The 25,315-nt window shown below is 37.1% G+C and overlaps 1 protein-coding gene across 2 annotated transcripts in view; it reads right to left on the bottom strand.

Annotated features, from left to right (window-relative positions):
- The window catches only part of PDE4B (phosphodiesterase 4B), a 594,424-nt gene that overhangs the window by 454,843 nt on the left and 114,266 nt on the right, over positions 1-25,315 (bottom strand). Inside the window, exon 1 of one of the 2 annotated variants that reach the window (XM_030941786.1) lies at positions 26-145. In XM_030941786.1, coding sequence (XP_030797646.1) covers positions 26-67 — 42 coding nt within the window. In that variant the 5' untranslated portion in view covers positions 68-145. Of the gene's footprint in view, positions 1-25; positions 146-25,315 lie in introns of those variants that run through there. The other variant, XM_030941787.1, reaches the window with a different exon arrangement.

The raw sequence follows: 25,315 nt of genomic DNA on the forward strand, positions 1-25,315 counted from the left end.
GTGATTGGGACCTTTTGGAACTTACATCATCAGCCGTCACTGTCATCACACTCCTGCTTTTCTTCATTATAGAGGTGGAAAATATCACCTCTTAGGATGTCTGTTATTCAATGCAGCTTTGCTGACACTTTTTAATACCTACAGGAGAAAAAAAAAAAAAACACACAAAAACAACAGCTCTGTATCCTTAAAGAAAAATATGTGGCATACTCTCTAAAGTAACATTCGAAATGTGTAACATGTACATGTAAAAGCAAACATCATAATTTACCAAGCCAATTAAATTTGATATGCTTAGAAAAGAGCTTCACAAAATATTAATACAAAAATCCAAGAAATTGGTACAAAGCTATTTGGGAAAAGATAGTAAGAATAATGAGTAACAATTAGGCTCCCAAATAATGATCGTGAAGAATATAAAAATAACATGCATTTTACACAAATGCTTTATAGTTTACAAAGTATATTCCCATAAAATATTTTATTTGATGCTTGCAACAGTTTGTTGGATTATTTTCATCATTTTTTCTAATAAAGGAACAGAGAGAACAATTATTTGGCCAAGGTAACATAGCTAAAACATGACGAGTTCAGAACTTAAAGAATATGACTGCTTTATACTATCAAAAAAAGTAAAGAAAAGTAAACCAATACAAAATATATATACATGAAAGAAAAAACCCTTAATCATCATTTTTACCACCAGTTTAAATTTCTCATATGTCTAGTGCATAAACTAGTAGGCAATTATTTATCATAGAAAATTCTAGCAACCTGTAGTTAGAGCTTGAATTTCCTGGTTTAAGTCACAGATATCTAGCTATTTTGAGATAGAGATGCTGTAGTTCATGACATTTGCTTTGTGTAGATCATTGGAAGTCACTGTAGAAACAAAGAACCTCAATAACACTACCAGAATTTAAGGGTGCACTCTTATCGTGGAAACCAAAGGCAAAGCAGTCACTGGTTTATGAAGACTCAAAGGGAAGAGGGTGGGAGGGGGGTAAAAGGTGAAATCGTATCTATTGGGCACTGTGTTCACTATTTGGGTGATGGGTTCACTGGAAGCCCAAACCTCAGCATTACTCAATATATCCATGTAACAAACCTGCACATGTACTATTAAATCTAAAATAAAATTTTTAAAATATAAAGTTGTCATACAATAGACTACAAAACAACACAAAAAATTGTGTTTGCAGAATTTAACTGAAAAAAAGATGTAATATAAAAAATACAAAATCCAAGAAGTATTAGTCCATATGATGGTTTCACAAGGTCTTAGTACCAAAAATATCCTGTATTGTTGCTGAGCTCAAGGACTCCTATATTTTTTCACTGTGTCCATTTAACCCTTAATGCATGCTTTATTTTAAAAGTCTGCTTCTCTAGCATGAAGATATATATAGATTAAGAGCATGATGAAATTGTAGCTGTGTGACTAGGAATACTAAGTAGTGGCATTGTACCATCACCCAGGAAACCAGGGTTGAATTTCTAACACATAATTTGACTACATTATGCAGGAGTTGGCAGTGAAACTGACAAAGTAGATAAGAAAATGGGGGAAGGGAGAAACTTTGCCTTTATAAGTGCTCTAGGAGAGAACCCCACGGGCTTTTCAGGTATTTGATTCAATATGCCAATGAAAAGAATTTCCTCGGCATACACGAAAGGATGATTAGAACTACGATGCCCCTCTAATGCTGACCAAACAGCAGTAGGCAGAATTCTAAGGCTTTTACTCAAAGGCTGCTTGAAACCCAGCGAAAGTAGACAAGTAACAAGAGATATTTTATCAGGGTTATAGTCAGTATCGAGGGCCTGTATAGGTAGGGTTAAACCTGAAAAAAAAAGTTCGAACTCCTAATTTAAGAAAAGCAAGATTTAAATGTGTTTTAAAAGCAGGATATAAAACTATGCATACTCAATGATTATAACTGTAAAGTTGTGAGCATATAAAAAATATTAAAGGTGCTATGTGAAATGATGATAATGTAATAATGATAATAATAGAATAATGGAATAAGGGTTATAGAAGGTTTCCTAAGTGAGTTGAATTTCTTTTTTTTTTTTTTTTTTGAGACGGAGTGTCGCTCTGTCGCCCGGGCTGGAGTGCAGTGGCCGGATCTCAGCTCACTGCAAGCTCCGCCTCCCGGGTTTACGCCATTCTCCTGCCTCAGCCTCCCGAGTAGCTGGGACTACAGGCGCCTGCCACCTCGCCCGGCTAGTTTTTTGTATTTTTTAGTAGAGACGGGGTTTCACAGTGTTAGCCAGGATGGTCTCGATCTCCTGACCTCATGATCCGCCCATCTCGGCCTCCCAAAGTGCTGGGATTACAGGCTTGAGCCACCGCGCCCGGCCGAGTTGAATTTCTTTAGTGGAGATAATGTAGAACAATATTAAAAAATATAAAAAGGTATGCCAAGAGTGCAACACATGTAGAAAGATGCCATCATGAGGAAGCTTACAACAGGCAGAGAGACAAAATGGTCCAGGGTAACATCAGCAGATCTTTTGACAAGCAAGAGTATTTTTGTAAGGTCTTAGCCATGGAAATAAATTTGTTTTATGATTCTTTGAGTATAACTTACTGTATAAATTCATGTGTCTTCAACCGGACACATGTCCTGGCTCGGAAAAAGCAGGATCACAAGTCACAAGGCAGTTTTCCAACTGTTCTACAATAAAAATACATTATTTTATATTTAGGGAGAAAAGCCAACATATGTTACATAAGACCAAAAAAAGCAAGAAATATAGATTGATTATTTTCTGGGATATTCCTCATCTGCCCCTTCAGACCCACTCTTGGCCCTTCTCCATTCTGGTCTGTGCCCTGGGAGGCTGGCCCTCAGGTGCTGTCTAGCCCTCTGGCTCCTAGGTATGTTCAGTCAATGGAGGCAGTTGCAAACGATCAGAGGGCAGGAGGAAAGAGGGGTCCCTCTCTGCTGGCCATAGTGTAGCCATGGCTAAAATGTTCTACTTGAGGTCACAGATCCTGCAGGACTTCCTATTTAGCTGTGGAACTGGAAGCAGCTTCCCACTGTTGCTAGCCTCCTAGTACTTCATAGCCCTTTTTGGTTATCCTCAACCCTGCCTATACCCTTTGTAAATAGTACTTCCATTAAACTTTCTTTCATCCTCTTTAAGAGAACAATCTGTTTCCTACTAGGATCCTGACTAATACAGACCTGCTTCCAAAACTTGACAATAGTCAGAATTGTTAAATATCTCCCCTCAGTTCCTAGCACAGTGACTGACACAAGCAAGTCTCAATAAATAAGTATTCAAAGAATAAATGAGTAGAACCTACTTGGAGATCTAGATTGGTTTTGATACTTTGAGAAAAGGTCAGCAAGCATTATCTCAATTTGTTTTTGTAAGTCAGAAATAGTTTTGTGTCCTCACTCACAGATGACAATGGAGATTCTTTTCAGGAACCTCTGCTGCCTTTTGTTTAGGCTAACAGAGATGGAGGATTTACCTTGAGTCATTTTTAAGTACTCTACATACATGATTTCAATGATATCATAAAAGCAACCAACCAAATGTGCTAGGCACAATTATCAAGACAAGTGAGGGAATCATGTCTTGGGAACAGTAATAAAACCTGCCCAAAGGCATACACTCTGCTGGTTAAGACCAGAGCATTCTTGTTCTAAAACCAAGACTATTAACCTATCACTGTACAGCTGATTGGGTCTTATTTACATCTTTTCAAGGTGAAACTAAGTGAAATGGTTTTTATATCTTTTTTTTCTGATGTTGGTAATACAAGTTAAGTTGATCAGTTTCCTGGAGCCATGCTCCCTGCTAGTGTAAGGACAAAAATAAGTGATATTAAAAGATACTAAAGTTTTTAAATACCTCATATTTAAGGCAAATGCTGTAAGTGAGAGGACAGATCAGGTTCTCTTAATCTGAGATTATTGTCCCTTATAAAATTTGCTTCTGAATAAACAAAACACCATATGCTTCATTAAAACAAAGTATTTCTAAAAATTTCTAAGGTGATAAATGTGATGGCAGATTCCATTTCTGATATATGTTTAATAGTTTTCCTGGTGGTTTTATATTTAACCATTTAAAAGATGCTTTTAAATTTGTATTAGTCCTTTATAATGTTCTGTTTTATTCAGACTAGAATATTCTTTATATAATTGTACCTTTTCCTTTTTCCCCTTTCTTAACAGATGTTTAAAGGTTAAAATGAGGAAAAGGACCCTGACTTCTGTGTTAATAGTGTGAATTTCACCTTTCACGGGTTAGAGTTATCAGTACTAGTGATACTTGGCTAAAAGGAATTTCAATGAATAGTGATAATTATTTTAAAATTCTATATCATGGACACATGCTAGACAAAACCATGCAGAAATGAGAAAAACAAAAGTAATATTTTGAGTTTAAAAAATACTACTTTTTTCCAATTTAAAAAATATCTTTTATTTTGGAGATGATGTTCAAAAAGCTTTCATTCTATTTCTTATGTAACTGATTTATTTGAACATTCTGAACTCAGTAGGGCACAGATATGAACTAGTCTTCATTTTTCTCCAATAACTGTTTTCCATATGTAATATCAAATCTATTCTGTCCTCCTTAACAACAGTTCAGATTGATTCCGTAACTCCCATCTTGTAACTGTTTTAATTCAGTGGTCAGTGTCTGGGACTTGGAGTGGGAAGAGAGAATGTACTACTCTTTTATTCTTCCTCCCTACTTTTATCTTCAGGTTCTAGCTCTTTCCATATTGCGGCAGAGTAGAAGAATTAAAGACAAGAGGGAAAAGTTTTCTTAACTAGGCATTTAATTGCAGTCCTTTTTTGAGCGTCTCTGCTTCTCTGGTAAAATCAGACTCACTTTGATGCCTTCTCTAAGGCAGGTGTTGAGATGAGGCCCTTCCTCTAACGGGGCAGTAGGAGCTTTCACACTGGAGAGAAGTAACTTTTCTAGTCTCCTCAGTTCCACCCTCATTGGCACATATTGAAACTCTTGTTGGTGAGGTCCCCTTGCCTGATAGTCTACTCTCTTGATTGGAATAATGACATGATGACTCAAGCTGCAATGTCCACTTGATCTAGAATAAGCTCAAGCATCCTGGTCACACTAAATATATACACTAAATGTATGTATACTAAATGTACAGATACACCTAAATGTATATGCTGCTTTACTGCTATTTCTTCTCTGTTCCCTGCTGTATCTCTCCACTTCTCTTTCTCCTTCTCAGAAAAACACAAAATTCTTCTACATAAGTGATCAATGGAGAGAAAAGATACTGTCAGTTATTTACCAATGTCTTGCAGCCCCAAGCCAATCATTCTAAATTCTGCTATGTGAATCAAACTACATTACAGACTACATTGCAAACTACATTTAACAGATTCTCTATCTAGGTGGCTACCTTTAGGTGTTGACAATGGAAATCGCTGGTGGGAGACTTGAAGAGACTTGGAGAGAGGAGACCCTCTTTATTCTTCCAGGAGAATGGACAAATTGCTTGTATTAAATCCTTTGTTTTCCTAACTGGAGCCTAAGGGATACAGAAGTTAACCTGTTCTTTGTCGAAGGTACTTCTGTCCTAGAAATGGTTCTTCATTTTCAGTAGGCCAATAACGCACTCTCCCCATCTAGAGTCTATATACATGAGAGTTCAGAGGTTGCCAGGATGAGGATTAGAATCAGAACCCATCTAGCTGCCTCTGCCTCAGAGCGAGGTACCAGACCACACTTGTGTATGTCTATCCTTACAGAACGTGGATAGTTTGATGGCTTTTAGTTCACTGTTTTGGGTTACAGTTGTCCTTTCTAGCTTAACAGGAAATGTCCTACTCATCTCCTTTTAGATGAGAAAATGTCCCTTTATGAAATGACAATAATATAATGAGGCAATGGTGTATTTTTGCTTTGTTTCTTAATGTTCTGAACTGAGAAAACTAAAAATTGGCAATTCTATGTCAGTCTCCTAATTCTTTGGAAATTTTAACAATTCACAAAGTATAAATGTCTAAGAATCTCAAAACTAAACCATGGGATCTTGACTTTTATAACTAACATTAGGGTTTAGTTCAAGAAAACAAAGGTTTTCTGGTTTGTGCTAGCATGTAATGTACTATGAACTGAAGGAAGACTTGCTGGACAAAGCAGAGCCTGAACTGCTATCTCCACTCCCAGCCCCTACATCCACCTAGCTATAGCTATCCACTTAGCTCTGGGACTTCGGTTTCCTCAATTGTCAAATAAAGGGATTGGAGTATAATCATCCATAAACTTTATGAAACCAATGAAATTCCAGAAAACTAGCGGAAATAAACACGAACCATAAAAAACAACTCTCAAGACTCAACAATTAGATAAACATATCCAGAATTTGATACATAAAATATTAGACTTTCCCCTTTAATTTTCATCTACTACTCTCATCACACTTTTAGAAATTCAGGACTGTTGCACCCAGTTATTGCTGCTTTCTGATTTTAATATGACGGAGATAAACAGAGACAAATGTGCTTCCTCCCCAAAATTTTTGAAGTTGTATGATGCAAACAATAAAGAGCAAGTAAATTTGAGGGGAAAAAAAGTATGTGTAATAAGAAAAGTCATTTTATTTGTAAAGTTGCTCAATATTTAGATATAAACATTGCTTAGAGAGAAGAATCAGTTTTTTCAATTAAGTAATAAGTATCAAGGACTTTTGAGACAAAAATTGAAAAGTGCTAGGAATTAATATGAACTTAAACCATTAGCTTACCCTGAGATAACAATAAGTAACAGAGATAATGGTATCCTTTTAAACAGTCATCAAAAGTCAAAGTAGCAAGGCTAAATGCTGCTTTGAGTAAAACCCATGTGTCCAGAACAACCACTTAAACCAATTTCTACTATAAAATATGTTCTTTGTAAATTACTGATCGGGCATAAATTTGAAATCAATACACATGGTGACAAAAAAAAAGAAAGAATTCTTAGTATTCAATTTGCTGAGCTGAATGCTAATTTTCAACAAAACACAACAGAGAGAAAGTGACAACGAATCCCATGTTTCTGCTTGTGTAAATAATGCCTTAATGAATTTCTTAGTGAATTTCCCTGCAGTAAATACTAAGTGGAAAGTTTTAAAGAGTTGAATTATTTTTCTTAGTCTAAAATAAAGTAGCCACTGCTTGATCTCTTATAGTTTAAAATACCACAAATCACTTTCGTTTCAGCCATTTTTTGTTTCATCTTAAACAAAAGGAAAATAACAACAACAACAAAAAAGCCCTGTATTCAAATCTATTAATAACCTGGTATTGCAAGCTCTCTCCACACCTGGGAGTTTTCATCTCTGAGTTATCACTGTGCCAAAGTGAAGATGGCATTAGAGGAGGTTTAGGATGGATTAGGGAATTTTTTCCATCTCCTAAAATAAACCACGGATCTACAAACAGATGTAAAAGGCAAGTATGGCAGAAACACATTCAATTAATTTAGTAAGTATTTGTTGGGTATCTGCTCATTCTCAAATTTCTATCTTTTTTTTTTTTTTTTTTTTTTGAGATGGAGTCTCGCTCTGTTGCCCAGGCTGGAGTGCAGTGGCCTGATCTTCCCTCACTGCAAGCTTCACCTCCCGGGTTCACGCCATCTCCTGCCTCAGCCACTGGGTAGCTGACTACAGGTGCCCGCCACCACGTCCGGCTAATTTTTTTTTTTTTTTTTTTTTTTGTATTTTTAGTAGAGATGGCGTTTCACCGTGTTAGCCAGGATGGTGTCGATCTCCTAACATCATGATCTGCCCGCCTTGGCCTCCCAAAGTGCTGGGATTACAGGCCTGAGCCACCGCGCCCGGCCCAAATTGAGATCTTCTAATGCTACCCTCAGAGGTATTTAGTAACAGCCACTCTAGATCTCAATTAATATTACCAACTTTCAATGAGAGTACAAAAAATTAAATTGCATCCATGATCCAAAACCCCTATTTCCATCCATCATCAAAAACCACTTTTCATCTGATTTCTCAACATCAACAAAAGATTGAGAGCCCAACATGTGGTAGGGACTTCCTAGATGCCGTGGATAATACAAAGATGAAAATATATATAGTCCTTGACCTTAAAATGCCCCTGTCTCATCTTAGGAGAGGAGAATCAATGCTTATTCATCCTATTCATCCTACAATACTGAACACCTTGGCCTGTGTCAGGTTCACAGTGCAGTGTGAGAAGTGCAATAGATCATGGGTTAATCAGATGAAAAAATGAGTGAAGGCCACCTCTATGGGCAAGATGTTATCAAGGAAAGCTTCATTGAGGAGGCTACTGTCCTTTTCCAGGTACTGTAACTAAGGAACAAAGAAAGAAGTCCTTCCAGTCCTCCTCTATTCTCAAGTGTGATCTTTTAAAAATGCAAAATTCCTTATATTAATCCCCAGCTTTGCATTCTTCATGCTTTCTGTAATTTTTAGGATAATGCAAAACCCTTAATATGAAGATTAATCATACAAGTTCCTACAGATCTGGTCCCTGCTTGACTTTTAAGCCTCAACTTCCTATTTTGGCTTCCACTTGCTTCCCCACCTTATGCTTATGCCACATCACTCTCCCCTGTAACTCATTTAGCTTTAGTTCGACTGGATTTACAGTGTATCCAGCATGCCTTTCTTGTCTCTGAACTTTTCCTACACCATAACATGTCTTCAACTTTGCCTGGCTAACCCATTCTTCAGCCTTCAGCTTTGATGTCATTTGTTCAGAAAAGCCTTTATGGAATTCCCCTTCTTGTAAGAAGGTATTATCACATTATTTTTCCATTCACAGTATTTTTTACAATTACATATTTGTTTGTATGAATGAATAGGTTTATGCCTCCCAGAAACTCATAGAGAGTACCGCCAACCACTATATCTCTTGTGCCAAGCAATAAATATTGGCTGGAAAATGTTTGAATGAGTAGACTAGATAGGCTTGAGGCCTCTTGCTAGATTCCCTGAAAGTGTGATAATTTAAAAGCAGCAGATAGGAGGGGGCAGGAAACAGAATCAGAATGCCTGGTAAACTGCAAATGTCAGCTATATTGACAGGATACATATTCCTACTCTTCTGACAGAGGTACGAATAGCTTTATGGCAGGCACTATTCTATAGTCCCTAAATCGATCATCTCATGTAATTCTCACAACTATTTTTATCTCCATTTTTCAGGGGAAAATTCTGAGTCCCAGAAAGGGTGAATGACTCATCTAAGCTCACTAATCTAGGAAAAGGCAGGGAGACAGGATTCACACCCAGGCACTATGCCTGCAGAGCTCATGAAATCAACCATTACCTCTGCTGCCACTTGGAAGCAGCAAATAAGCATTATTTATCAGAGAACAAGCAGCAAACAAGGATGGGTAGGGGCCAAGAAACAGGACAATTGGGAATAAAAGTGGTATTTCAGAACAAGAAAGGAATCAGAAGATTTTTTAAATGATGAAGCAAAAAAAAAGAGAGATGCAGTTGGCAGAACATATGGAGCCCATGAACAGCTACTCTTTTATGTAATCTCATAGAAATTTACATTAAATTGGAAAACGTAGATTGTGTGTATAAAACTGTATATCTAAAACATAACTTAAAAAGCATAATAATTTGTCTCTGTTTATCTTATGCTTCAACAAGAATTCACCAAGTATTTTTTCTTCTAAACTAGGCTTCAATCCAATACTAAATTCTTTTCAGTTAATAGAGAAGACGCTTGACATTCATTCACAAGTGCTATGTCTCTAGACTTTTAAAAATTGTTCACCTGTACAGTGCTGTTCAAACATGTTTCATGGGGTATATGGGACACAGACAGGAATTTGGTCTAAGTCTTCTTTTTGGACTCAAAAACCCCAGACACTCATCATCAAGTAACTAAGTTTTCGTTTCTTGTGAAGAAGACTGAAACAGCAAAGGATGACAGTTCATTCTTGTTTTAAGCAAGCAAGCACACAAAATTTCTGTGCATTCCTTTCTCAGAAATATAAACACTACATCATTACAGACTTCATAAGAGGACGATAACAAAAATGTGAGAAATCTTTCCAGGACTTCAAATGAATTAATGGCCTAATATTTACTGGCTTAACTGAAATATAATTGGTTTATGAAGTCTGCTAGTGATTCCCTACCTAGAAGCAACATCTAATTCGGGCCTGTCTGTCCCAGCTCTATTAAAATGTCAGGGGATTCAGGTCTATGTGGACATATGAAAAATAAGCATGTAAAAAGAAACAATTTCAAAAGCAGAAGACTGAAACTCTTGTGGTAATACTAGAATACCACATAATATTGTTTTGATAGAACATAAAGGAACACAGAAATAAATTTTTATTGGTCTTTAAGTATCTTCATATTTAAAAACTATCATTTCCTTATTTATTATTTTTAATTTTTTAAAAATTATTTTGAGACAGGCTCTTGCTCTACGCCCAGGCACAAACACAGCTCACTGCAGCCTCGACCTCATGGGCTCAAGCGAACCTCCCACATCAGCCTCTCAAATTAGCTGGGAGCACAGGTGCACACTCCCACACCTGGCTCTGTGTGTGTGTGTGTGTGTGTGTGTGTGCGTGTGTGTGTGTATGTGTATTTTGAAGAGATGGGTTTCACCATATTGCCCAGGCTGGCTGACTCCTTTCTTTCTTTCTTTCTTTCCTTCCTTCCTTCCTTCCCTCCCTCCCTCCCTCCCTCCCTCCCTCCCTCCCTCTTTCTTTCTTTCTTTCTTTCTTTCTTTTTCTTTCTTTCTTTCTTTCTTTCTTTCTTTTCTTTCTTTCTTTTTCTTTCTTTCTTTCTTTCTTTCTTTCTTTCTTTCTTTCTTTCTTTCTTTCTTTCTTTCTTTCTTTCTCTCTCTCTCTTTCTTTCTCTCTCTCTTTCCTTTCCTTTCTCTCCTTTCCTTCTTTCTTTCTTTCTCTTTCTTCTTTCTTTCTTTCTTTCCTTTCTTTCTTTCTTTCTCTCTCTCTTTCTTTCTTTATTTTGTTGTTGTTGTTTTAGTTTTTACTTTTTTAATTTTTTAATTTTTTTATTTTTACTTTAAGTTCTAGGGTACATGTGCACCACGTGCAGGTTTGTTACATATGTATACATGTGCCATGTTGGTGTGCTGCACCCATTAACTTGTCATTTACATTAGGTATATCTCCTAATGCTATCTCTCCCCCCTCCCCCCACCCCATGACAGGCCCCCATGTGTGATGTTCCCCTTCCTGTGTCCAAGTGTTCTCAGTGTTCAATTCCCACCTATGAGTGAGAACATGCGGTGTTTGTTTTTTGTCCTTGCAATAGTTTGCCGAGAATGATGGTTTCCAGCTTCATCCATGTCCCTACAAAGGACATGAACTCATCCTTTTTTATGGCTGCATAGTATTCCATGGTGTATATGTGTGACTTTTTCTTAATCCAGTCTATCTTTGATGGATATTTGGATTGGTTCCAAGTCTTTGCTATTGTGAACAGTGCTGCAATAAACATACGTGTGTATGTGTCTTTATAGCAGCATGATTTATAACTCTTTGGGTATATACTCAGTAATGGGATGGCTGGGTCAAATGGTATTTCCAGGTCCAGATCATTGAGGAATCACCACACTGTCTTCCACAATTGTTGAACTAGTTTACAGTCCCACCAACAGTGTAAAAGTGTTCCTATTTCTCCACATCCTCTCCAGCACCTGTTGTTTCCTGACTTTTTAATGATCGCCATTCTAACTGCTGTGAAATGCTACCTCATTGTGGTTTTGATTTGCATTTTCTCTGATGGCCAGTGATGATGAGCAGTTTTTCATGTGTCTGTTGGCTGCATAAATGCCTTCTTTTGAGAAATGTCTGTTCATATCCTTCAACCACTTTTTGATGGGGTTGTTTTTTTGTTGTTGTAAATTTGTTTAAGTTCTTTGTAGATTCTGGATATTAGCCCTTTGTCAGATGAGTAGATTACAAAAAGTTTCTCCCATTCTGTCGGTTGCCTGTTCACTCTGATGGTAGTTTCTTTTGCTGTGCAGAAGCTCTTTAGTTTGATTAGATCCCATTTGTCAATTTTGGCTTTTGTTGCCACTGCGTTTGGTGTTTTAGACATGAAGTCCTTGCCCATGCCTATGTCCTGAATGGTATTACCTAGGTTTTCTTCTAGGGTTTTTATGGTTTTAGGTCTAACATTTAAGTCTTTAATCCATCTTGAATTAATTTTTGTATAAGGTGTAAGGAAGGGATCCAGTTTCAGCTTTCTACATATGGCTAGCCAGTTTTCCCAGCACCATTTATTAAATAGGGAATCCTTTCTCCATTTCTTGTTTTTGTCAGGTTGTCAAAGATCAGATGGCTGTAGATGTGTAATATTATTTCTGAGGACTCTGTTCAGTTCCATTAGTCTATATCTCTGTTTTGATACCTGTATCATGCTGTTTTGGTTACTGTAGCCTTGTAGTATAGTTTGAAGTCAGGTAGCATGATGCCTCCAGCTTTGTTCTTTTGGTTTAGGACTGAATTGGCAATGCAGACACTTTTTTGGTTCCATATGAACTTTAAAGTCGTTTTTCCAATTCTCTGAAGAAAGTCATTGGTAGCTTGATGAGGATGGCATTGAATCTATAAATTACCTTGGGCAGTATGGCCATTTTCATGCTATTGATTTCTTCCTATCAATGAGCATAGAATGTTCTTCCATTTGTTTGTGTCCTCTTTTATTTTGTTGAGCAGTGGTTTGTAGTTCTCTGTGAAGAGGATCTTCACATGCCTTGTAAGTTGGATTCCTAGGTATTTTATTCTATTTGAAGTAATTGTGAATGGGAGTTCACTCATGATTTGGCTCTCTGTCTGTTATTAGTGTGAATGCTTGTGATTTTTGCACATTGATTTTGTATCCTGAGACTTTGCTGAAGTTGCTTATCAGCTTAAGGAGATGTGGGGCTGAGACGATGGGGTTTTCTAAATATACAATCATGTCATCTGCAAACAGGGACAATTTGACTTCCTCTTTTCCTAATTGAACACTTTTTATTTCTTTCTCCTGCCTGATTGCCCTGGCCAGAACTTCCAACACTAGGTCAAATAAGAGTAGTGAGAGAGGGCATCCCTGTCCTGTGCCAGTTTTCAAAGGAAATGCCCCCAGTTTTTGCCCGTTCAGTATGATATTGGCTGTGGGTTCATCATAAATAGCTCTTATCGTTTTAAGATATGTCCCATCAATACCGAATTTATTGAGAGTTTTTAGCATGAAGGGCTGTTAAATTTTGTGGAAGGCTTTTTCTGCATCTATTGAGATAATCATGTGGTTTTTGTCTTTGGTTCTGTTTATATGCTGGATTACGTTTATTGATTTGTGTATGTTGGACCAGCCTTGCATCCCAGGGATGAAGCCCACCCGATTATGGTGGATAAGCTTTTCGATGTGCTGCTGGATTAGGTTTGCCAGTATTTTATTGAGGATTTTTGCATCGATGTTCATCAGGGATATTGGTCTAAAATTCTCTTGTTTTGTTGTATCTCTGTCAGGCTTTGGTATCAGGATGATGTTGGCCTCGTAAAATGAGTTAGGGAGGATTCTCTCTTTTTCTATTGATTGGAATAGTTTCAGAACGAACGGTACCAGCTCTTCCTTATACCTCTGGTAGAATTTGGCTGTGAATCCATCTGGTCCTGGACTTCTTTTGGTTGGTAGGCTATTAATTATTGTTTCAATTTCAGAGCCTGATATTAGTCTATTCAGGGATTCAAAGTCTTCCTGGTTTAGTCTTGGGAGGGTGTATGTGTCCAGGAAATTATGCATTTCTTCTAGATTTTCTAGTTTATTTGCATAGAGGTGTTTATAGTATTCTCTGATGGTAGTTTGCATATCTTGGTATCGGTGGTGATATCCCCTTTATCATTTTTTATTGCATCTGTTTGATTCTTCTCTCTTTTCTTCTTTATTAGTCTCGCTAGCAGTCTATCAATTTTGTTGATCTTTTCAAAAAACCAACTCCTGGATTCATTGATTTTTTGGAGGGTTTTTTGTGTCTCCATCTCCTTCAGTTCTGCCCTGATCTTAGTTATTTTTTGCCTTCTGCTAGCTTTTGAATGTATTTTCTCTTGCTTCTCTAGTTCTTTTAATTATAATGTTAGGCTGTAAATTTTAGATCTTTCCTGCTTTCTCTTGTGGGCATTCAGTGCTATAAATTTCCCTCTACACACTGCTTTAAATGTGTCCCAGAGATTCTGGTATGTTGTGTCTTTGTTCTCATTGGTTTCAAAGAACATCTTTATTTCTGCCTTCATTTCGTTATGTACCCAGTAGTCATTCAGGAGCAAGTTGTTCAGTTTCCATGTCATTGAGCGGTTTTGAGTGAGTTTCTTAATCCTGAGTTCTAGTTTGATTGCACTGTTGTCTGAGAGACAGTTTGTTAAATTTCTGTTCTTTTACATTTGCTGAGGAGTGCTTTATTTCCAACTATGTGGTCAACTGTGGAATAAGTGCAATGTGGTGCTGAGAAGAATGCATATTCTGTTAATTTGGGGTGGAGAGTTCTGTAGATGTCTATTAGGTCCACTTGGTGCAGAGCTGAGTTCAATTCCTGGATATCCTTTTTAACTTTCTGTCTTGTTGATCTGTCTAATGTTGACAGTCGAGTGTTAAAGTCCCCCACTATTATTGTGTGAGAGTCTAAGTCTCTTTTTAGATCTCTAAGGACTTGCTTTATGAATCTGGTTGCTCCTGTATTGGGTGCATATAAGCTTTGCCCTAAGAATGGACTCATCCATGAAATTTGACAATCACCTAATACATTTGATATGCAGGAAGTGAGAGACCAGAAGGGACAAATATTAGAGGACAAAGAGACTTAGCAGCTACAACATCTCAATTTTCAACTATTTTACATTCTGGAACTCTGTGTAAGATTTTACTTGATAAGAAGTTCTGCCACTTAAAAATAAAAGCTTGAAAACCACTACAGTATTGCTTATTATACGCACTTCCATAAAGTGTGTGTGTATTTTAGTGAGTAAAATTTGATTAGTGAGTAAAGATTTTCTACAAAATAAATCGTTTTCAAATGATTTCAAATTTTACTTATTAAAATACCACCTTTGTAATGTTTGCCATATCATGATTTCCTTATTTTGTAGAAAAAAATGTAGAGGTCCATAAAAGTTGACCTGTCATTCACCCAGTTAGTTGCATAACTTGGCCTTTGGTCCACAGTTTGTTCCACTATAGTGCCTATATTTGCAGACTCTAAATTAAAGGGTTGTTTCGTTTAGTTTTGTTTTTGTTTTAGCAAAAGTTTATTTATATATTGGGAAACTTTCTAAAATCAAAAAATATACTTCTGCACCCACCAAAAATTTTATTGATGAATCCATATAGTCATGTACTTGGGCATTTATTCATTCATTTACCCAACAACAATTTATCGAGCATTACTGAGGGCCATGTACAGTATAGGCTTGAGGAATCATAGATGAAATAGTATTACTTCTGTCCTCACGGACTGTTGAATCTAAGTAGAGTATCATCACAATCGTAATGCACAACTGATATAAACAGCTATATAACGAATGTGCTTTACAAGATGCGACAATAACTTAGAGGAAGGCTATGTAAGTCTGCCTAGGAGGACCTGGGAAGATTTCATCAAGAAAATAAATCTGAACTGTGCTTTTGTAAGATAAGTAGAATTTTATCAGGAAGATGAAGGAAAGTAGTTAATTCATAAACAAAACTTCTATCACTGATACTTAGCTACCAATAAGAGCTCAATTAGTGACAATGAAATCATTAATGAGTCATTTGATCCTCTAATCTTGCATTTCTATTGGCAAAATAATTATTTGTTGTATACATTTCTGATATGGCTGAAATAACACATAATCAATATAAGAAAGTGTTAAAACATTGCATGCTACTCTGAGATCAACCACAGACTCAGTCATAAATTAAGTCTCAATAAGTTCAAGAAAATCAAGATCATACCAACCATACTCTCAGTTCACAGTGGAATAAAAATAAAAATCAATATCATGAAGATCTCTTAAAACCACACAATGACATGGAAATTAAACAACTTGCTCCTGAATAACTTTTGGGTAAATAAAAAAAAAAAAAATAATAAGGCAGAAGTGAAAAAAATTCTTGAAATAAATGAAAATAGAGACACATACAAAATCTCTGGGATGGAGCAGAAGCAATGTTAAAAGTTTATAGTGCACTCCTTTGGGGACAGGGCATACCTAAACAAAAAGCAGCAGAAACCTCAGCAAAGGTAAATGCCCCTGTATGATAGCTTTGAAGAGAGCAGTGGATCTCCCAGCACGGAGGCTGAAATCTGAGAATGGACAGACTGTCTACTCAAGTGGGTCCCTGACCCCTGAGTAGCCTAACTGGGAGACATCCCCCACTAGGTGCAGATCAACACCTCACACCTCACATGGTGGGCTACACCCCTGAGACAAAGCTTCCAGAGCAAGAATCAGACAGCAACACTCACTGTTCAGTAATATTCTATCTTCTGCAGCCTCCACTGCTGACACCCAGGCAAACAGCGTCTGGAGTGGACCTCAAGCAAACTCCAACAGACCTACAGCTGAGGGTCCTGACTGTTAGAAGGAAAACTAACAAACAGAAAGGACACCCACACCAAAAACCATCAACAAAGACCAGAGGCAGATAAAACCACAAAGATGGGGAAAAAGCAGTGCAGAAAAGCTGGAAATTCAAAAAATCAGAGCATATCTCCCCCTCCAAAGGAATGCAGCTCTATCACCAGCAACGGAACAAAGCTGGATGGAGAATGACTTTGACAAGTTGAGAGAAGAAGGCTTCAGTCGATCCAACTTCTCAGAGCTAAAGGAGGAACTACGTAACCAGCACAAAGAAACTAAAAACCTTGCAAAAAGAATGGATGAATGGATAACTAGAAAAATCAATGCAGAGGAGACCTTAAAAGAACTGATAGAGATGAAAACCATAACATGAGAAATACGTGACAAATGCACAAGCTTTGGTAACTGACTTGATCAACTGGTAGAAAGAGTATCAGCAATTGAAGATCAAATGAATGACATGAAGCGAGAAGAGAAATGTGGAGCAAAAAGAGTAAAAAGAAATGAACAAAGCCTCGAAGAAGTATGGGATTATGTGAAAAGACCAAATCTACGTCTGATCGGTGTGCCTGAAAGTGACGGGGAAAATGGAACCAAGTTTGAAAACACTCTGCAGGATATCATCCAGGAGAACTTGCCCAACCTAGTAAGGCAGGCCAACATTCAAATTCAGGAAATACAGAGAACACCACAAAGATACTCCTCAAGAAGAGCAACTCCAAGACACATAATTGTCAGATTCACCAAAGTTGAAATGAAGGAAAAAATGTTAAGGGCAGCCAGAGAGAAAGGTTGGGTTACACACAACGGGAAGCCCATCAGACTAACAGCAGATCTCTCAGCAGAAACTCTCCAAGCCAAAAGAGAATGGGGGGCAATATTCGACATTCTTAAAGAAAAGATTTTTCAACCCAGAATTTCATATCCAGCCAAACTAAGTTTCATAAGTGAAGGAGAAATAAAATCTTTACAGACAAGCAAATGCTTAGAGATTTTGTCACCACCAGACCTGCCCTACAAGAGATCCTGAAGGAAGCACAAAACATGGAAAGGAACAACAGTTACCAGTCATTGCAAAAGCATGTCAAAATTTAAGTCCATTGCTGCTAGGAAGAAACTGCATCAACTAGCGAGCAAAATAACCAGCTAATATCATAATGACAGGATCAAGTTCACATGTAACAATATTAATCTTAAATGTAAATGGACTAAATAGTCCAATTAAAAGACACAGACTGGTAAATTGGATAAAGAGTCAAGACCCATCAGTTTGCTGTATTCAGGAGACCCACCTCAAAGGCAGAGACACACATACACTCAAAATAAAGGGATGGAGGAAGATCTACCAAGCAAATGGAAAACAACAAAAAAGCAGGGGTTGCAATCCTACTCTCTGATAAAACAGACTTTAAACCATCAAAGATCAAAAGAAACAAAGAAGGCCATTACATAATGGTAAAGGGATCAATTCATCAGGAAAAGCCAACTATCCTAAATATATATGCACCAAATACAGGAGCACCCAGATTCATGAAGCAAGTCCTTAGAGACTTACAAAGAGTCTTACACTCCCATACAATAATAATGGGAGACTTTAACACCTCACTGTCAACATTAGACAGATCAACAAGACAGAAAGTTAAAAAGGATACCCAGGAATTGAACTCAACTCTACACCAAGCAGATCTAATAGATATCTACAGAACTCTCCACCCCAAATCAACAGAATATAACATTCTTCTCAGCACCACATCACACTTACTCCAAAATTGACCACATAGTTGGAAATAAAGCACTCCTCAGCAAATGTACAAGAATAAAAATTATAACAAACTGTCCCTCAGACCACAGTGCAATCAAACTAGAACTCAGGACTAAGAAACTCAATCAAAACCATTCAACTACATTGAAACTGAATAACCTGCTCCTGAATGACTACTGGGTACATAACGAAATGAAGGCAGAAATAAAGATGTTCTTTGAAACCAATGAGAACAAAGACACAACATACCAGAATCTCTGGGACACATTTAAAGCAGTGTGTAGAGGGAAATTTATAGCACTGAATGCCCACAAGAGAAAGCTGGAAAGATCTAAAATTGACACTCTAACATCACAATTAAAAGAACTGGAGAAGCAAGAGCAAACACATTCAAAAGCTAGCAGAAGGCAAGAAATAACTAAGATCAGAGCAGAACTGAAGGAGATAGAGACACAAAAAACCCTCCAAAAAATCAATGAATCCAGGAGTTGGTTTTTTGAAAAGATCAACAAAATTGATAGACTGCTAGCGAGACTAATAAAGAAGAAAAGAGAGAAGAATCAAATAGATGCAATAAAAAATGATAAAGTGGATATCACCACCAACCCCACAGAAATACAAACTACCATCAGAGAATACTATAAACACCTCTATGCAAATAAACTAGAAAACCAAGAAGAAATGGGTAAATTCCTGGACACTTACACCCTCCCAAACTAAACCAGGAAGAAGTTGAATCCCTGAATAGACCAATAGCAGGCTCTGAAATTGAGGCAATAATTAATAGCCTACCAACCAAAAAAAGTCCAGGACCAGACAGATTCACAGCTGAATTCTACCAGAGGTACAAGGAGGAGTTGGTACCGTTCCTTCTGAAACTATTCCAATCAATAGAAAAAGAGAGAATCCTCCCTAACTCATTTTACGAGGCCAACATCATCCTGATACCAAAGCCTGACAGAGATACAACAAAACAAGAGAATTTTAGACCAATATCCCTGATGAACATCAATGCAAAAATCCTCAATAAAATACTGGCAAACCTAATCCAGCAGCACATCAAAAAGCTTATCCACCATGATCAAGTGGGCTTCATCCCTGGGATGCAAGGCTGGTTCAACATACGCAAATCAATAAATGTAATCCAGCATATAAACAGAACCAAAGACAAAAACCACATGATTATCTCAATAGAGGCAGAAAAGGCCTTCCACAAAATTCAACAGCTCTTCATGCTAAAAAACTCTCAATAAATTCTGTATTGATGGAATGTATCTCAAAACAATTAGAGCTATTTATGACAAACCCACAGTCAATATCATACTGAAGGGGCAAAAACTGGAAGCATTCCCTTTGAAAACTGGCACAGGACAGGGATGCCCTCTCTCACCACTCCTGTTCAACATAGTGTTGGAAGTTCTGGCTAGGGCAATCAGGCAAGAGAAAGAAATCAAGGGTATTCAGTTAGGAAAAAAGGAACTTAAATTGTCCCTGAATGCAGATGACATGATTGTATACTTAGAAAACCCCATCGTCTCAGTCCAAAATCTCCTTAAGCTGATAAGCAACTTCAGCAAAGTCTCAGGATACAAAATCAATGTGCAAAAATCACAAACATTCTTATGCACCAGTAACAGAGAAACAGAGGGTCAAATTATGAATGAACTCCCATTCAAAGTAGCTTCAAAGAGAATAAAATACCTAGGAATCCAACTTAAAGGGATGTAAAGAACCTCTTCAAGGAGAACTACAAACCACTGCTCAGTGAAATCAAAGAGGACACAAACAAATGGAATAACATACCATGCTCATTGATAGGAAGAATCAATATTGTGAAAATGGCCATACTGCCCAAGGTAATTTATAGATTCAATGCCATCTCCATCAAGCTACTAATGACTTTCTTCACAGAATTGGAAAAAACTGCTTTTAAAGTTCATATGGAACCAAAAAAGACACCGCATTGCCAAGACAATCCTAAGCCAAAAGAACAAAGCTGGAAGCATCACACTACCTAACTTCAAACTATACTGCAAGGCTACAGTAACCAAAACACCACGGTACTGGTACCAAAACAGAGATATAGAACAATGGAACAGAACAGAGCCCTCAGAAATAATAGCACACATCTACAGCCATCTGATCTTTGACAAACTTGACAAAAACAAGAAATGGGGAAAGGATTCCCTGTTTAATAAACGGTGCTGGGAAAATTGGCTAGCCCTAAGTAAAAAGCTGAAACTGGATCCTTTCCTTACTCGTTATATGAAAATAAATTCAAGATGGATTAAAGACTTAAATGTTAGACCTAATACCATAAAAACCCTAGAAGAAAACCTAGGTAATACCATTCAGGACATAGGCATGGGCAAGGACTTCATGTCTAAAACACCAAAAGCAACGGCAGCAAAAGCCAAAATTGACAAATGGGATCTAATTAAACTAAAGAGTTTCTGCACAGCAAAAGAAACCACCATCAGAGTGAAGAGGCAACTATAGAATGGGAGAAAATTTTTGCAATCTACTCATCTGACAAAGGGCTAATATCCAGAACCTATAAAGAACTCAATCAAATTTACAAGAAAAAAACAACCCCATCAAAAAGTGGGCAAAGGAGATGAACAGACACTTCTCAAAAGAAGATATTCATACAGCCAACAGACACATGAAAAAATGCTCATCATCACTTGCCATCAGAGAAATGCAAATCAAACCCACAATGAGATACCATCTCACACCAGTTAGGATGGCAATCATTAAAAAATCAGGAAACAACAGGTGCTGGAGAGGATGTGGAGAAATAGGAACACTTTTACACTGTTGGTGGGACTGTAAACTAGTTCAACCATTGTGGAAAACAGTGTAGCGATTCCTCAAGGATCTAGAACTAGAAATACCATTTGACCCAGCCATCCCATTACTGGAGATATACCCAAAGGATTATCAGTCATGCTGCTATAAAGACACATACACACATATGTTTATTGCGGCACTATTCACAATAGCAAAGACTTGGAATCAACCCAAATGTCCATCAGTGACAGACTGGATTAAGAAAATGTGGCACATATACACCATGGAATACTATGTAGCCATAAAAAAGGATGAGTTTGTGTCCTTTGTAGGGACATGGATGCAGCTGGAAATCATCATTCTCAGCAAACTATCACAAGAACAGAAAACCAAATACCGTGTGTTCTCACTCATAGGTGGGAACTGAACAATGAGATCACTTGAAGGGGATCTCTTGATCACTTGAAGACACAGGAAGGGGATCATCACACACCGGGTCCTACTGTGGTGAGGGGGTAGGGGGGAGGGATAGCCTTAGGAGACATTCCTAATGTAAATGACGAGTTAATGGGTGCAGCACACCAACATGGCACATGTGTACATATGTAACAAACCTGCACGTTGTGCGCATGTACCCTAGAACTTAAAGTATTAAAAGAAAAAAAAGTTTATAGTGCTAAACACCTACACCAAGAAGTTAAAAAGATCTCAAATCAATGATCTAACATGACACCTAGAGGGACTAGAAAAATAAGAGCATACTAATCCCAAAGCCATCAGAAGAAAAAACATAACTAAAATCAGAGCAGATCTAAATGAAACTGAGACATAAATCCATCCAAAGGATCAATGAAACCAAAAATTATTTCTTTGAAAGGATAAACAAGATGAAGAGAGCACTAGCTAAGTTAACAAAGAAACACACAACCTCTCAAGATTGAATCAGAAAGAAATTGAAACTTCAAACAGACCAATATCAAATTCAAAATTGAATCAGAAATAAACTGAAATGCTGAATAGACAAATATCAAATTTGTGTGTATGTATATATATATACTACATTATATATAGTATACACACACACACACACACACACACACACACACATACCGTTTATCCATTCGTTGATTGATGGGCATTTAGGTTGGTTCCACATTTTTGCAATTGTGAATTGTGCAGCTATAAACATGCATGTGCAAGTATCTTTTTTGTATAATGACTTCTTTTCCTCTGGGTAGGTACCCAGTAGTGGAATTACTGGAGCAAATGGTAGTTCTACTTTTAGTTCTTTAAGGAATCCCCACACTCTTTTCCACAGTGGTTGTACTAGTTTACATTCCCACCAGCAGTGTAGAAGTGTTCCCTGTTCACTGCATCCACACCAACATCTACCATTTATTTTTTAGCTTTTTTTATTATTATTATGGCCATTCTTGCCGGAGTGAGGTGGTATTGCATTGTGGTTTTAATTTGTGTTTTCCTGATCATTAGTGATGTTGAGCATTTTTTCATATGTTTTTTGGTCAATTGTATATCTTCTTTTGAGAACTGTCTCTTCATGTCCTTAGCCCACTTTTTGACGGGATTTTTTTTTGTTTTTTTCTTGCTGATTTGTTTGAGTTTGTTGCAGATTCTGGATATTAGTCCTCTGTCAGATGTATAGGTTGTGAAGATTTTCTCCCACTCTGTGGGTTGTCTGTTTACTCTGCTAACTGTTCCTTTTGCCATGCAAAAACTCTTAAGTTTAATTAAGTCCCAACTATTCATCTTTATTTTTACTGGATTTGCTTTTGAGTTCTCAGTCATAAAATCCTTGCCTAAGCCAATGTCTAGAAGGGTTTTTACAATGTCATCTTTTAGAATTTTTATAGTTTTAGGTCTTAGATTTAAGTCCTGAATCCATCCTGAGTTGATTTTTGTATAAGGTGAGAGATGAGGATCCAGTTTCATTCTCCTAAATGTGGCTAGTCAATTATCCTAGTACCATTTGTTGAAAAGGTTGTCCTTTCTCCACTTTATGTTTTTGTTTGCTTTGTCAGAGATCAGTTGTCTGTAAGTATTTTGGTTTATTTCTGGGTTCTCTGTTCTGTTCCATTAGCCTATGTGCCTATTTTTATACCAGTACCATGCTGTTTTGGTGACTATGGTCTTACAGTATAGTTTGAAATCACGTAATATGGTGCCTTCAGATTTGTTATTTTTGCTTAGTCTTGCTTTGGCTATCCAGTCTCTTTTTTGGTTCCATATGATTTTTAGGATTGTTTTTTCCAATTCTGTGAAGAATGATGGTGGGGAAATACCCTTCTCGACATTGGCGTTGGCAAAGAATTTATGATTAAGTCCTCAAAAACAATTGCAATAAAACCAAAATTTGACAAGTGTGACCTAATCAAACTAAAGAAATTCTGCACAGAAAAAAGAAACCTACCAACAGAGTAAACAGAAACCCCACAAAATGGAAGAAAATATTTGCAAACTATGCATGACAAAGGTATGATATCCAGAATCTTTAGAAACTTAAACAATTCAATAAGCAAAAAACAACCCCATTAAAAGTGGGTAAAGGACATAAAGAGACACTTCTCAAAAAAAAGACATACAAGTAGCCAAAAGGCATATGAATAAATGCTCAACATCACTAATCATCAGAGACCTACAAATCAAAATCAGAATGAGATACTATCTCACACCAGCCAGAATAGCTATTACTTAAAAGTCAAAAAATAACAGATGACTGCAAGATTGTAGAGAAGAGGGAAGGCTCATACACTGTTAGTGGGAATGTAAATTAGTTCAGCCACTGTGGAAAGCAGTTTGGACATTTCTCAAAGAACTTAAAACAGAACTACCATTTGACCCAGCAATCCCATCACTGGGTATATATGCAAAAGAAAATAAATCATTCTCCCAAAAAGACAAATGCACTCATACGTTAATCATAGCATTAATCACAATACCAAAGACATGAAATCAACCTCTATGCCCATCAATGGTAGACTGGATAAAGAAAATGTGGTATATGTACACCATGGAATACCATGCAGTCATTAAAAAGAACAAAATCATGGCCTTCGCAACAACATGGCTGCAGCTGGAGGCCATTATCCTAAGTAGATTAACACAAGAACAGAAAACCAAATACACATGCTCTCACTTATAAGTGGGAGCTAAGCATTGGGAAAAATACACAATGGGGAGTACTAGAGGGAGAAAAGAGGGAAGGGGTCAAGGGTTGAAAAATTACCTATTGCCTGAGAGATGGAACCATTCATACTCCAAACCTCAGTATTACCCAGGTAACAAACCTGCACATGTACCCCCTAAATCTAGAATAAAATTTGAAATTTTATTGCATGGCTTTAGGAAGACAGGAGCGTTAATATTTCTAGTATTAGTGATAGGCATTTGAAGATTCTCCAGTATAAACTTTATTCAATGCAAACCAATGCATTATATATCTGTGTACAGATAATGTCTTTGCAATTGGATTCAGACAACTCTGGGTTGAAATTCTAATTCTGTCCACAGTAACTGTGGAACATTTAGCAATTTATTTGACCCTTCTGAAACTGTGTTCTTATTTATTAAAATAGAAATAATGCATCCTATCTATCTGACAGGGTTATTTTGAGGATTAAATGAAACAGTGAGTGATGCCTGGCAGGGTCTTGCATGTGAGTAGGTCCTTATTAAATATTTTGCTGAATCACAACCCCATCATTTCAGTTAAGTCTTATGCTCTTCACTTCACCGCAAAATGCCCTCTTTCAACCTCACTTCCTTTTTAAAAATACACAATAGAAATAACAATACCTTACGTAACTCTGCTTTAGAGCTATTTATGCCTAAATTTTCTTATTACAAAAGAATATAACAACTGCTTCACAGTCTCCAGGGATCTGGACAGGAGGTCAAGATGAATCTAACAAGGTAAACATTACAATCATCACAAAAGGATGAATCATAAGATGAGGAAATAATATAATTTCTTAAATGGCATTTATCCCAAGTCTTTCAGACTATATATAATCACGAATTATTATCGCAAACAACAAATACTGACAAATTATTATCCAGCCATGAATGTAGTCTATAATGCTCTCCCTCAGTGTTGGTGAATAAGAACCAGTAACTATTTCTCTCTTTTATCATCAAGCTAAATAAAATTGCCTGGATCACAGA

The sequence above is a fragment of the Rhinopithecus roxellana genome, chromosome 12, assembly GCF_007565055.1.
Source record: "Rhinopithecus roxellana isolate Shanxi Qingling chromosome 12, ASM756505v1, whole genome shotgun sequence".
In the NCBI taxonomy this organism is placed as follows: domain Eukaryota; kingdom Metazoa; phylum Chordata; class Mammalia; order Primates; family Cercopithecidae; genus Rhinopithecus; species Rhinopithecus roxellana.